Below are 13,876 nucleotides of genomic sequence, written 5' to 3'. Positions count from 1 at the left end.
AAGAACAAAGAACATTTATATATATCCATATTAATTTTCTTAGAATACTATGAATCATTCTAATTAGTCTCACTTAATTTAAAATGCTTTTGCTTCACACCTCAAATAATTCATACTGTAGCATGACATAAAATCTCTAATAGAGAAAGTTCTTTGTTGGTTAAAAAATGTGGAAATTTACAAAGCTGGAAGTAGATCATATATGTTGAATTTAAATATAACTGAATTTGACCGCACATATATATGGCGTGTGTGCAGAAATTGTATTATGAAGATTGTTCATCTTATGCCTCACTTTTATACCCATGATAATTTTGAGATAAATTTTACCATTTAATCTAGTCACTTGACACTTAATTTGGAATTTGGATACTACCACATACTATGACATGTAATGACAAAGCTTGGGGAAGCTTCGCTTGGCTCAGAACCCAAACTAGTTATATAAAAAGTAAGACAGACTCAAATCAGAGGAAGAATGTGGGCTTCATTTAAAAGTTTTCTTTGACAATGCAGAAAGAACACATGGGGAAAAAATGTTGTAATAATCCCTTTTTTCTGGTGTTTTACTTTCTTAGAAAAACCAAGCCCACCGGAAAAACTTGGAGTAATAGGTGTATCCAGAGATAGTGTTTCCCTGACCTGGCTGAAGCCAGAACACGATGGTGGAAGCAGGATTGTACACTATGTTGTTGAAGCACTAGAAAAGGGACAGAAAAATTGGGTTAGATGTGCGGTGGTCAAGTCAACCCATCACATTGTTTCTGGTCTGAGAGAGAATTCTGAATACTTTTTCCGGGTGTCTGCTGAAAATCAAGCTGGTCTGAGCGACCCAAGAGAGCTTCTGCTTCCTGTTCTTATTAAGGAACAACTAGGTATGTCTAATTTTATGTAGAAGCAAAATTTCAGGTGGTTTGTGTTGATTTCATTCTTAGAGACTCTTTTTCACCTTCATCTACTGTACGCTTATTTTTCAGAACCACCAGAAATTGATATGAAGAATTTCCCAAGTCATACTGTATACGTGAGAGCTGGTTCAAACCTCAAAGTTGACATTCCAATTTCTGGAAAACCACTGCCCAAAGTGACCTTATCAAGAGATGGTGTCCCCCTAAAGGCAACCATGAGATTTAATACTGAAGTTACTGCTGAGAACCTGACCATCAATCTCAAAGAAAGCGTTGCCACTGATGCTGGAAGGTACGAGATCACTGCTGCCAACTCCAGTGGAACAACCAAAGCTTTCATTAACATCATTGTACTGGACAGGCCTGGTCCCCCAACTGGCCCTGTTGTTATTAGCGATATAACAGAAGAAAGCGTGACTCTCAGATGGGAGCCACCAAAGTATGACGGCGGAAGTCAAGTTACTAATTACATCGTACTCAAGAGAGAGACAAGTACGGCAGTATGGACTGAAGTGTCTACAACTGTTGCAAGGACCACGATTAAAATCATGAAGCTGACCACAGGAGAAGAATACCAATTCCGCATCAAGGCAGAAAACCGCTTCGGCATCAGTGATCACATAGATTCAGCGTGTGTGGTTGTCAAACTACCATACAGTAAGTTGCAGACTTTTTAAAGATCCCAGGTTTTTATTTACATAGATATTTTAAGTGTCTGTATTAACCTAAGGCATTTCTCTCTTCTCTAGCAACACCTGGACCGCCATCTACACCGTGGGTCACTAATGTTACTCGAGAAAGCATCACCGTGGGCTGGCATGAACCAGTGTCCAATGGAGGCAGTCCAGTTATAGGCTATCACCTGGAAATGAAAGACAGAAACAGTATTTTATGGCAAAAAGCCAACAAGTTGGTCATCCGCACAACTCATTTCAAAGTCACAACAATCAGTGCTGGACTTATTTATGAATTCAGAGTATATGCAGAAAATGCTGCTGGTATTGGAAAACCCAGCCATCCTTCTGAACCAGTCCTAGCCATTGATGCCTGTGGTATGTATTTTTCACGGGGAGGAGGATACGGACTACTTAAAAATGCAAATCTTATTTCTGCAAAGCAAAATAATGTTGATACAAGTTCCACTGACCTGCCTTCTCTTCTTACCACAGAGCCTCCAAGAAATGTCCGTATCACCGATATTTCAAAGAACTCTGTCAGCCTCTCATGGCAACAACCAGCTTTTGATGGAGGAAGCAAGATTACAGGCTACATTGTTGAGAGACGAGACCTCCCAGATGGCCGATGGACCAAGGCCAGCTTCACCAATGTTATTGAGACTCAATTCGTCGTCTCTGGCTTGACACAGAATTCCCAGTATGAATTCCGTGTCTTTGCGAGGAATGCCGTTGGTTCAGTCAGCAATCCGTCCGAGGTTGTAGGCCCCATTACGTGCATTGATTCTTATGGTAAGCATTTTTAGAACTTTGAATCCCAAAAGCAATCTAACTCAATGTTTGTCCATACTTTTTCTAGTCATGATCTATAGAATATCTTTTACTATGCACCTTAATTAGATATTTAGAAGAAAGTATATACAACAGCTGGGAGTCTCAGGAGAATTCCTTAGTATCTCCTGCTCTCTTAACTGTGAAATGTGAGATTTGGACAACAGGATATCTAAAGTCCCTTCCAAATTCAACCTGTTAGAATGCTTTGTATGAGTTGCTACTTTCCCTTTTCTATTTTAAACTATCAGAGTCAATAATTAAAACCATGGTTGAATGCACAGAAAATATTCCCCTTAAATAAGCAAAAAACTAAACAGAGGCGTTAACAATAATAGTATTAGCAGTAGCTAAAATTTACTGGGTATTTTTCATGAATTCTCTCCCTTAATTTAACAACCCTAACATTAGCCCATTCTACAGAACAGGAACTAAGGTTCAGAGCACTTATGTAACTTCCCTAACATGGAGAAGCTCATTAGTGTGGAGTGGGAATTCAAAGAGACAACAGGACTCTCTCTACATTGTTGTCATTCCAAAAAAAAAAAACATACTTAGCCATTCTGGAAAACCAGGAACACATTCAACTTCATAGCAGTTTCAAAATTAAAATTTCTTGAGGGTTAGGTATCCTGTGACACCTTGTCTAAAAGCTCCCCGTGTTCAAGGATTCTCTCTGGTGTCCGGGCAAAAGTATCTGCTCCTGTTCTCATGCTCAGAATCCCAGGGCTGCTCTTTATGAATCAGGCTTTGTGGACACTGTTGTGAGACTGTGAAACAAGTCAAATTTAATTCTGTTTCTCAAAAGTTCTAAGCAGCCTGGCAGAAAAACTGTCCAGTGACATATAGAGCTCTGTGAGTAAAGAATTCAGACTTCAAGAGTCAGACTTGAACAACCCAAAGTTGGATGTCAGTGAACTGCAAAAGGAAAACTAGAATAGGAGATAGTCCGAGGAAAAGAAAGGAGAACCTAGGATGAGACAAAAGGTATAATGCAGCTTCTTCGAGGATGTTCTCACTACCGTATCCCATTCTGTCCCTGAAATTAAACACCCGATAGACTTTAAAATACATTTCAAAGGCACTAAAGTGCCTGTGTGATTACTACAGTGTCACCGAAGGACAGAGCTTCTTCACAACCTTTCTTCCCCATCTGGCTAGAAGCCTGGCTTCTAAAATTTAAATATTTAAAATAATAAGTAAATAAAATTAGAACTATTATATACTTAGATATTACTTAGTAAAAGCCAATGACCTTGCTTTGATGTTGCAATTATTTTTTTCCATCCTTGTGATCTTTTAAATATTTCTCATCTGTTTTTCCCACAGGTGGACCTGTAATTGATTTGCCTCTAGAATATACAGAGGTTGTCAAATACAGAGCAGGTACATCTGTGAAGCTCAGAGCTGGCATTTCTGGCAAACCTGAGCCTACAATTGAGTGGTATAAAGATGATAAAGAGTTACAAACCAATGCACTGGTGTGTGTCGAAAATACCACCGACCTTGCGTCTATACTCATCAAAGATGCAAGTCGCCTGAATAGTGGAAGCTATGAATTAAAACTAAGGAATGCCATGGGCTCAGCCTCGGCCACCATCAGAGTACAGATCCTTGGTAGGTGCTGCTGATAGGCCAGTGTCATATTTTGGTTGCCTAGGACTTAGCAATTTTAAATTAGTAGCTTTTTTAAAAGTACTGACTGACATATTGTTTTATTCTTTCGTTCACAGACAAACCAGGACCTCCAGGTGGTCCCATTGAATTTAAGACAGTCACTGCTGAAAAAATAACCCTTCTCTGGCGCCCTCCAGCGGATGATGGTGGTGCTAAAATCACTCACTACATCGTGGAAAAACGTGAGACAAGCCGCGTAGTGTGGTCTATGGTGTCTGAAAATTTGGAAGAGTGCATCATAACAACCACCAAAATTATCAAAGGAAATGAATACATCTTCCGGGTTCGAGCCGTAAACAAATATGGAATTGGGGATCCACTGGAATCTGACCCCGTGGTAGCAAAGAATGCCTTTGGTGAGACATGAGTTCATCAGCAAACTGAAATCGAATGTTTGAAATTTTTCAAATGAATTACTCTGCTAGCTTGTATGTTTTCTCAGAATGATTTTCTTAGAATGTTTTCTTTTGTCTCCCATCTCCCCTCACCATCATGTTTGTCACAAGGGAAAGGACAGTCAGTGAAACTAATACTCTTGCATAGGATTTGAAGAATGAAAGGTAGAATTTATCAGTGATGTCAATCCTTCAAACTCATTTTTTCCTTTTCCTTTCTAAATAGTTACTCCTGGGCCTCCAGGCATACCAGAGGTAACCAAGATTACCAAGAATTCAATGACTGTTGTCTGGAGCAGGCCAGTTGCAGATGGTGGCAGTGAGGTTAGCGGCTATTTCCTTGAGAAAAGAGACAAGAAGAGTCTAGCATGGTTTAAAGTCTTAAAGGAGACTATCCGTGACACCAGAGAGAAAGTGACCGGACTAACGGAAAACAGTGACTACCAATACCGAGTTTGTGCTGTAAATGCCGCTGGTCAGGGTCCATTTTCTGAACCATCTGACTTCTACAAAGCTGCCGATCCAATCGGTAAGTGCTCATCCACGCAGCATCTTCACCTGTGGCTCCTTCATGTCCCTAAATTGTACATGACCATGTAATCACTGAATGTAATTCTGGTCATTCCAGACCCTCCAGGCCCACCAGCTAAGATAAGAATCGCAGATTCAACCAAATCCTCCATCACTCTTGGCTGGAGTAAACCCGTCTATGACGGAGGCAGTGCTGTTACTGGATACGTTGTTGCGATGAGACAAGAAGAGGAAGAGGAATGGACTGTTGTCTCTACCAAGGGAGAAGTCAGAACCACAGAATATGTGGTATCGAACCTGACACCTGGAGTCAATTACTACTTCCAGGTGTCTGCTGTAAACTGTGCTGGACAAGGAGAACCTATAGAAATGACTGAACCTGTGCAAGCTAAAGATATACTTGGTATGTACCTACTCGTATGGTTGTGTTTGTTTGTTTTTTTTAATGAGAGTGCATCTAGGAAGTCATTCATTTTCTTGCTTTAAAATTCAAAATGTATGTCCATTTTACGTCTACAGAGGAACCAGAGATTGACCTAGATGTGGCTCTCAGAACCTCTGTTATAGCTAAAGCTGGTGAAGACGTACAAGTGTTGATTCCCTTCAAAGGCAGACCTCCACCTACTGTCACATGGAGAAAAGATGAGAAGAATCTTGGCAGTGATGCCAGATACAACATTCAGAACACTGACTCATCTTCGTTACTCATCATTCCTCAAGTCACTCGCAATGATACAGGGAAATATATTCTCACAATAGAAAATGGTGTTGGTCAAGCAAAGTCTTCCACTGTGAGCGTTAAAGTGCTTGATACACCAGCCGCCTGCCAGAAGCTACAGGTGAAACATGTTTCTCGAGGCACAGTCACTCTGTTCTGGGATCCTCCTCTCATTGATGGAGGATCTCCCATAATCAATTATGTTATTGAAAAGAGGGATGCCACCAAGAGAACATGGTCTTCAGTGTCACACAAATGTACCGGTACAACCTTTAAGATAACAGATTTGTCAGAGAAAACTCCATTCTTCTTCAGAGTTCTTGCAGAAAACGAAATTGGAGTTGGGGAGCCCTGTGAAACTACAGAGCCAGTGAAGGCTGCTGAAGTCCCAGCTCCTATCCGTGATCTGTCAGTGAAAGACTCGACAAAGACATCTGTCACCCTGAGCTGGACCAAGCCTGACTTTGATGGTGGTAGCATCATCACAGAATATATTGTGGAAAGGAAAGGGAAAGGCGAACAAACATGGTCACATGCCGGCACAAGTAAGACCTGTGAAATTGAAGTTACCCAACTTAAGGAACAGTCAGTCCTAGAATTCAGAGTATCTGCCAAAAATGAGAAAGGACTGAGTGATGCTGTCACTATTGGGCCAATTACAGTGAAAGAACTTGTGATTACACCTGAAGTTGACCTGTCAGATATCCCTGGGGCACAGATCGCTGTGAGAATTGGGCATAATGTGCACCTCGAATTGCCTTATAAAGGAAAACCCAAACCATCTATCAGTTGGCTGAAAGATGGTTTGCCACTGAAAGAAAGCGAGCATGTTCGTTTCAGTAAAACCGAAAACAAAATTACTTTGAGTATCAAGAACGTCAAGAAAGAGAACGGAGGGAAATACACCCTTATTCTCGATAATGCTGTCTGTAGAAACGCCTGTCCCATCACAATCATCACACTTGGCCCACCGTCCAAGCCCAAAGGGCCCATTCGATTTGAGGAAATCAAAGCTGACAGTGTCATCATGTCCTGGGACGTGCCTGAAGATGACGGAGGAGGAGAAATTACCTGTTACAGCATTGAGAAGCGGGAAACTTCACAAACTAATTGGAAGATGGTGTGTTCAAGTGTTGCCCGGACAACTTTCAAAGTTCCTAATCTGGTCAGAGATGCTGAATACCAGTTTAGGGTTAGGGCGGAAAATAGATATGGAGTCAGCGAGCCACTTGTCTCAAACATTATTGTGGCGAAACATCAGTTCAGGATTCCTGGCCCCCCAGGAAAGCCAGTTGTATACAACGTGACTTCTGATGGCATGTCACTAACTTGGGATGCTCCGGTTTATGATGGTGGTTCAGAAGTTACTGGATTCCATGTTGAAAAGAAGGAAAGAAATAGCATCCTCTGGCAAAGAGTTAATACATCACCAATATCTGGAAGAGAATATAGAGTTACCGGACTCATGGAAGGCCTAGATTACCAGTTCCGTGTATATGCTGAAAATTCTGCTGGCCTAAGCTCGCCCAGTGACCCAAGCAAATTTACTTTAGCTGTTTCTCCAGTAGGTAAGTAACTAAGTATTACTGGAATATATCTAATTCAGCAACTGAATAGCCTACTACAAACACACACTGCTTTTCTTCCACTTATCTGCTTTCACCTATCTTCTGTCCACTCTCGAGAGCTGGTCAAGTAAAGCAAAAGGAATGATTTTAAGTCAGTCTAATTATTTCAAGTTCTTTTTAAAGCTTAGCTACAAAAAAAATATGAAATTAAAATTAGCTTGGGGGATTTATTTATTTTTTTCTTCCACTGTGAATGAATTAATGATAGAAATGGATTACAGAAATGATAGAGTTAATTTCCATACTTTTTTAGACCCTCCTGGCACTCCTGACTACATTGATGTCACCCGGGAAACCATCACACTTAAATGGAACCCACCCCTGCGTGACGGGGGCAGTAAGATTGTGGCCTACAGTATTGAGAAACGGCAAGGGAGCGATCGCTGGGTCAGATGCAACTTTACTGACGTCAGTGAATGTCAGTACACAGTCACAGGACTTAGTCCTGGGGACCGATACGAGTTCAGAATAATCGCAAGAAATGCCGTCGGGACCATAAGTCCACCTTCACAGTCTTCTGGCGTAATCATGACAAGAGACGAAAATGGTGAGCATTTCCAACTGATCGCCAAACATCTTAAGAGCAGTCACGTTTTTTAAAGCTACTTTTGGCCCCGGTCTGTAACAGGGGAATGGGAACACCATTTCATATAGATTTCCCAGGCTGTTATGTGGATGAATTAGATTTTCTACCTTTCAGATAAAAAGAAGGGAAAAAAATTAACTAATTAGCATCAATTCTTTTTAATATGGTTATTGTTTCACTCTGTTGCCATATAAATAGCATACAAATGGGAAGGAGGTTTGAGTTTTGTAATTCCAGTCCTTTATAACAAAAACACTCTCAAGAATAACTGTCCAGCTTTTCTGAAGTTACTAAAATACAGCACACCCCTGTGGTACAGTCCTCACCTTGCTTGAGTGCAGCTGATGACCTACAGGAACTTGTTTGAATATACAGCAGCATTAAGAAGTAAATGATCTATGGGCTGCCTGGGTGGCTCAGTGGGTTAAGCCTCTGCCCTTGGCTCAGGTCATGATCTCAGGGTCCTGGGATCGAGTCCCACATCGGGCTCTTTGCTAGGCAGGGAGCCTGCTTCTTCCTCCTCTCTCTCTCTCTACTTGTGGTCTCTCTCTGTCAAATAAATAAAATCTTAAAAAAAAAAAAGAAGTAAATGATCTATAAATATCTTCTAATTACAAATGGCAATGCAAGATTAATAACATGATAGACATAAAAAGGGGATGACTTCATAGCATGCAGATTTTCTGCCCCATAATCTCGATTCTCAGTTCTCAATCCTGCTTTTCACAAAAGGCTTTGGTAACACAGGATAAACATTACCCTTCCAGGCTCTAGGATATGGTGCTAATGAAAAACATGCTTACCTTTTTATCTAGCCAAACTAACGCATATTATTTCTATATCTTTTATAGTTCCACCAACTGTAGAGTTTGGCCCTGAGTACTTTGATGGTCTCATTATTAAGTCTGGAGAGAGCCTCAGAATTAAAGCTTTGGTGCAGGGACGGCCAGTACCTCGAGTAACTTGGTTCAAAGATGGAGTAGAAATTGAAAAGAAGATGAATATGGAAATAACTGATGTCCTAGGATCCACCAGCCTTTTTGTTAGAGATGCTACCCGGGACCATCGTGGTGTATATTGTGTGGAAGCCAAAAATGCATCTGGCTCCTCAAAAGCAGAAATTACGGTGAAAGTACAAGGTACTTCTGAAACGACTTCTTAATCTTATAATTTATAGGACTTATAGTTTATAATTTATAGACATGCCTGATTGCACTTTAAGAGGCAAGGAAAAATTAACTCTGGAACCTTTTCTTACAGACACACCAGGAAAAGTAGTTGGGCCAATAAGATTCACCAATATCACTGGCGAGAAGATGACCCTGTGGTGGGATGCTCCTGTCAATGACGGCTGTGCTCCCATCACTCACTACATCATTGAGAAACGGGAAACCAGCAGACTTGCTTGGGCACTAATTGAGGATAACTGCCAGGCCCACAGCTATACTGCCACGAAACTAATAAATGGCAATGAATACCAATTCCGTGTTTCTGCAGTTAACAAGTTTGGTGTTGGGAGGCCGCTTGATTCTGACCCAGTAGTTGCTCAAATACAATACAGTAAGTATCTGTTTTTTTCTAAGTGGTACCATGTCGTAAGATTAACTTCCAATCCACATGTCTAATTTGTCTTAATTTTACAGCTGTTCCTGACGCCCCCGGCACTCCAGAACCTAGTAATGTAACCGGCAATAGCATTACCCTGACATGGGCGAGGCCAGAATCAGATGGTGGCAACGAAATTCAACAATACATCCTTGAAAGGAGAGAAAAGAAAAGCACACGATGGGTAAAAGTGATCAGCAAACGACCAATCTCTGAGACGAGATTCAAAGTCACTGGTCTGATAGAGGGCAATGAGTATGAATTCCACGTCATGGCTGAAAACGCAGCAGGAGTGGGACCTGCAAGTGGAATCTCAAGACTAATCAAATGTCGAGAGCCGGTCAGCCCACCAAGCGCTCCCACTGTGGTCAAGGTGACCGACACGTCCAAGACAACCGTGAGCTTAGAATGGTCTAAGCCAGTGTTTGATGGCGGCATGGAAATAATTGGATATATCATTGAAATGTGCAAAGCTGACTTAGGAGACTGGCAAAAGGTAAATGCAGAGGCGTGTGTGAAAACGAGATACACAGTCACTGATCTGCAAGCAGGTGAAGAATACAAATTCCGGGTTAGTGCTATCAACGGTGCCGGAAAAGGAGAGAGCAGCGAAGTGACCGGCACAATTAAAGCAGTTGACCGATTAGCAGCTCCTGAGTTAGACATTGATGCAAACTTCAAGCAGACCCATATTGTTAGAGCTGGGGCCAGTATCCGCCTCTTCATTGCCTACCAGGGTAGACCGACTCCTACGGCTGTGTGGACCAAGTCTGACTCTAACCTGAGCATTCGGGCTGACATCCACACAACAGACTCCTTCAGCACCCTCACTGTGGAAAACTGCAATAGAAATGATGCAGGGAAATACACCCTTACCGTAGAAAACAACAGTGGTAGTAAGTCAATCACATTCACTGTAAAGGTGCTAGACACTCCAGGCCCACCTGGCCCAATCACTTTTAAGGATGTGACCCGCGGATCTGTTACACTGATGTGGGATGCTCCTATCCTTGACGGGGGTGCCCGAATCCATCATTATGTGGTAGAAAAACGAGAAGCAAGTCGTCGTAGCTGGCAGGCTATCAGTGAAAAATGCACTCGTCAGATCCTCAAGGTCAGTGACCTGGCAGAAGGCGTTCCATACTATTTCCGTGTTTCTGCCGAAAATGAGTACGGTGTGGGTGAACCCTATGAAATGCCAGAACCGATCGTAGCCACAGAACAGCCTGCTCCACCTAAGAGACTTGATGTCATTGACACGAGCAAATCGTCGGCAGTCTTAGCATGGCTTAAACCCGACCATGATGGAGGCAGCCGGATCACTGGCTACCTTCTCGAAATGAGACAAAAGGGATCTGACTTCTGGGTCGAGGCTGGTCGCACCAAACAGATGACTTTCACAGTGGAGCGCCTGGTTGAGAACACCGAATATGAATTCCGTGTGAAGGCCAAGAATGATGCTGGCTACAGCGAACCCAGGGAAGCCTTCTCCTCCGTCATCATCAAGGAGCCTCAAATTGAGCCCACTGCTGATCTCACTGGAATTACTAATCAGCTCATAACTTGCAAAGCAGGAAGCACATTTACCATTGATGTCCCTATCACTGGTCGTCCTGCTCCCAAAGTAACATGGAAGCTTGAAGAAATGAGACTTAAGGAGACAGATCGAGTGAGTATCACAACAACAAAAGACAGAACCACCCTGTCTGTAAAGGATAGCATGAGAGGTGACTCTGGAAGATACTTCTTGACCCTGGAAAATACAGCTGGTATTAAAACATTTACCATCACAGTTGTGGTCATTGGAAGGCCAGGCCCAGTAACTGGCCCCATTGAGGTCTCATCTGTCTCGGCTGAATCGTGTGTCCTGTCATGGGCTGAACCTAAAGATGATGGAGGCACTGACATTACCAATTACATAGTTGAAAAGCGTGAATCGGGTACAACAGCTTGGCAGCTTGTCAATTCCAGTGTCAAGCGCACTCAGATTAAAGTCACTCATCTCACAAAATACATGGAATATTCTTTCCGGGTCAGTTCGGAGAACAGATTTGGTGTCAGCAAGCCTCTAGAATCAGCACCAATAATTGCAGAGCATCCGTTTGGTGAGAAAAATTAAAATATTTTAAACTCCATTATTAAGCATTTCCCCTGAATTTTATAAAATTGTATTCATATTTGATACCTTTGTTTGTATTTAGTCCCGCCAAGTGCTCCTACCAGACCTGAAGTCTACCACGTGTCTGCCAATGCCATGTCCATTCGTTGGGAAGAACCTTACCATGATGGTGGCAGTAAAATCATTGGCTACTGGGTTGAGAAGAAAGAACGGAACACCATTCTTTGGGTGAAAGAAAACAAAGTGCCATGCTTAGAGTGCAACTACAAAGTGAGTGGTTTGGTAGAAGGACTTGAATACCAGTTCAGAACATATGCACTCAATGCTGCAGGTGTTAGCAAAGCCAGTGAAGCTTCAAGACCTATGATGGCTCAAAACCCAGTTGGTATGTATCAAAATTGAATGGGTACATTAGTTTATCATCATCATCGACACTAGAATTCAGAGTTGTATTTTTTTTAACTTGACTTTCGCTCCCTTCCAGATGCACCAGGAAGACCAGAGGTGACAGATGTCACAAGATCAACAGTGTCACTGATTTGGTCTGCCCCGGTTTATGATGGTGGCAGCAAGGTGGTGGGCTACATCGTAGAGCGTAAGCCCGTCAGTGAGGTTGGAGATGGTCGCTGGCTAAAATGCAACTATACCATCGTATCCGACAATTTCTTCACTGTGACTGCTCTCAGTGAAGGAGACACTTATGAATTCCGTGTGTTGGCTAAGAATGCAGCAGGAGTAATTAGCAAAGGATCAGAATCCACAGGCCCTGTCACTTGCAGAGATGAATATGGTAAAAAATAAATAAATAATAATAGTAAAATAATATTCAATGTACTCCTTTTAAATGATCACAATTTTTGTGAAAATAAACGGTCCTATATTTATTCATATCCATTCTGTCTATGACAGCTCCACCCAAAGCTGAACTGGATGCCAGATTACAGGGTGACCTGGTTACCATCAGAGCAGGCTCGGATCTCGTCCTCGATGCTGCAGTTGGTGGCAAACCTGAACCCAAAATTATCTGGACCAAAGGGGACAAGGAACTAGATCTCTGTGAAAAGGTCTCTTTGCAGTATACAGGCAAGCGTGCAACTGCTGTGATCAAGTTCTGTGACAGAAGTGACAGCGGAAAATACACATTAACAGTGAGGAATGCCAGTGGGACCAAGGCCGTGTCTGTCATGGTCAAAGTTCTTGGTAAGCCTGTCAGATGTTCTTTTAGTTTGTATAGCATTTTCATGTGTGGGTAGAAAAAAAACATCTGAATCACTGCTTGTCATTGACACCTGTTTCAGATTCCCCTGGCCCATGTGGAAAGCTCACCGTCAGCAGAGTGACAGAGGAAAAGTGCACTTTAGCCTGGAGCCTTCCTCAGGAAGATGGAGGGGCAGAAATAACTCACTACATCGTGGAAAGACGAGAGACTAGCAGGCTCAACTGGGTGATCGTTGAAGGCGAATGCCCAACCCTGTCCCATGTCGTTACCAGACTCATCAAGAACAATGAATACATATTCCGAGTGCGGGCAGTGAACAAATATGGCCCTGGTGTGCCTGTTGAATCAGAGCCAATTGTAGCCAGAAACTCATTCAGTGAGTATTAACACTCTGAAACAACTTGGTAGTTAAATATAATGGGATCAGGGGCGAGGGGGACTATCCTATCAATAGTGATTTTGTGTAATTCTGACCATCCTCACTTTCATAAAAATATAAACAGCTATTCCATCACAACCGGGCATACCCGAAGAAGTTGGGGCTGGCAAAGAGCATATCATCATCCAGTGGACAAAACCTGAATCTGATGGTGGTAATGAGATCAACAACTATCTAGTAGACAAACGTGAGAAAAAGAGCCTGCGCTGGACACGTGTCAACAAAGACTACGTGGTATATGATACCAGGCTGAAGGTGACTGGCCTCATGGAAGGTTGTGATTACCAGTTCCGGGTCACCGCAGTGAACGCTGCTGGTAACAGTGAACCTAGCGAAGCTTCCAACTTTATCTCATGCCGAGAACCATCATGTGAGTTCTAAGAATCAGACGCAAACCTAATGTCCATTAAAACCATGTTACAAATTTTCCAATATTACCATTTCCAAGAACCTCTAGAATTTATGAATGATCTAGAAAAGCATATGCTTATTAGAGGGATCTTAAATATAGTTAGGCCAGAACATTTTAACCACTACTTCTATTGA

General features: G+C 42.3%; 1 protein-coding gene across 1 annotated transcript in view; it reads left to right on the top strand.

The window, feature by feature from the left end:
- Nucleotides 1-13,876, top strand: part of LOC111151669 (titin) — a 270,197-nt gene that overhangs the window by 236,703 nt on the left and 19,618 nt on the right. Inside the window, 18 exon segments of the mRNA XM_022509842.1 lie at nt 579-875; nt 978-1,565; nt 1,658-1,960; nt 2,078-2,374; nt 3,743-4,030; nt 4,147-4,446; nt 4,712-5,014; nt 5,114-5,419; nt 5,536-7,302; nt 7,616-7,909; nt 8,800-9,087; nt 9,209-9,508; nt 9,592-11,658; nt 11,755-12,057; nt 12,157-12,462; nt 12,582-12,872; nt 12,971-13,267; nt 13,395-13,700. Of these exon segments, the coding sequence (XP_022365550.1) occupies nt 579-875; nt 978-1,565; nt 1,658-1,960; nt 2,078-2,374; nt 3,743-4,030; nt 4,147-4,446; nt 4,712-5,014; nt 5,114-5,419; nt 5,536-7,302; nt 7,616-7,909; nt 8,800-9,087; nt 9,209-9,508; nt 9,592-11,658; nt 11,755-12,057; nt 12,157-12,462; nt 12,582-12,872; nt 12,971-13,267; nt 13,395-13,700 (8,901 nt within the window).

This window comes from Enhydra lutris, unplaced genomic scaffold (assembly GCF_002288905.1).
Source record: "Enhydra lutris kenyoni isolate GAN:26980312 unplaced genomic scaffold, ASM228890v2 scaffoldscaffold1, whole genome shotgun sequence".
Taxonomy (NCBI): Eukaryota; Metazoa; Chordata; class Mammalia; order Carnivora; family Mustelidae; genus Enhydra; species Enhydra lutris.
The sequence above is the reverse complement of the archived record's forward strand: the minus strand, read 5'-3'. Positions and strand labels throughout refer to the sequence as shown.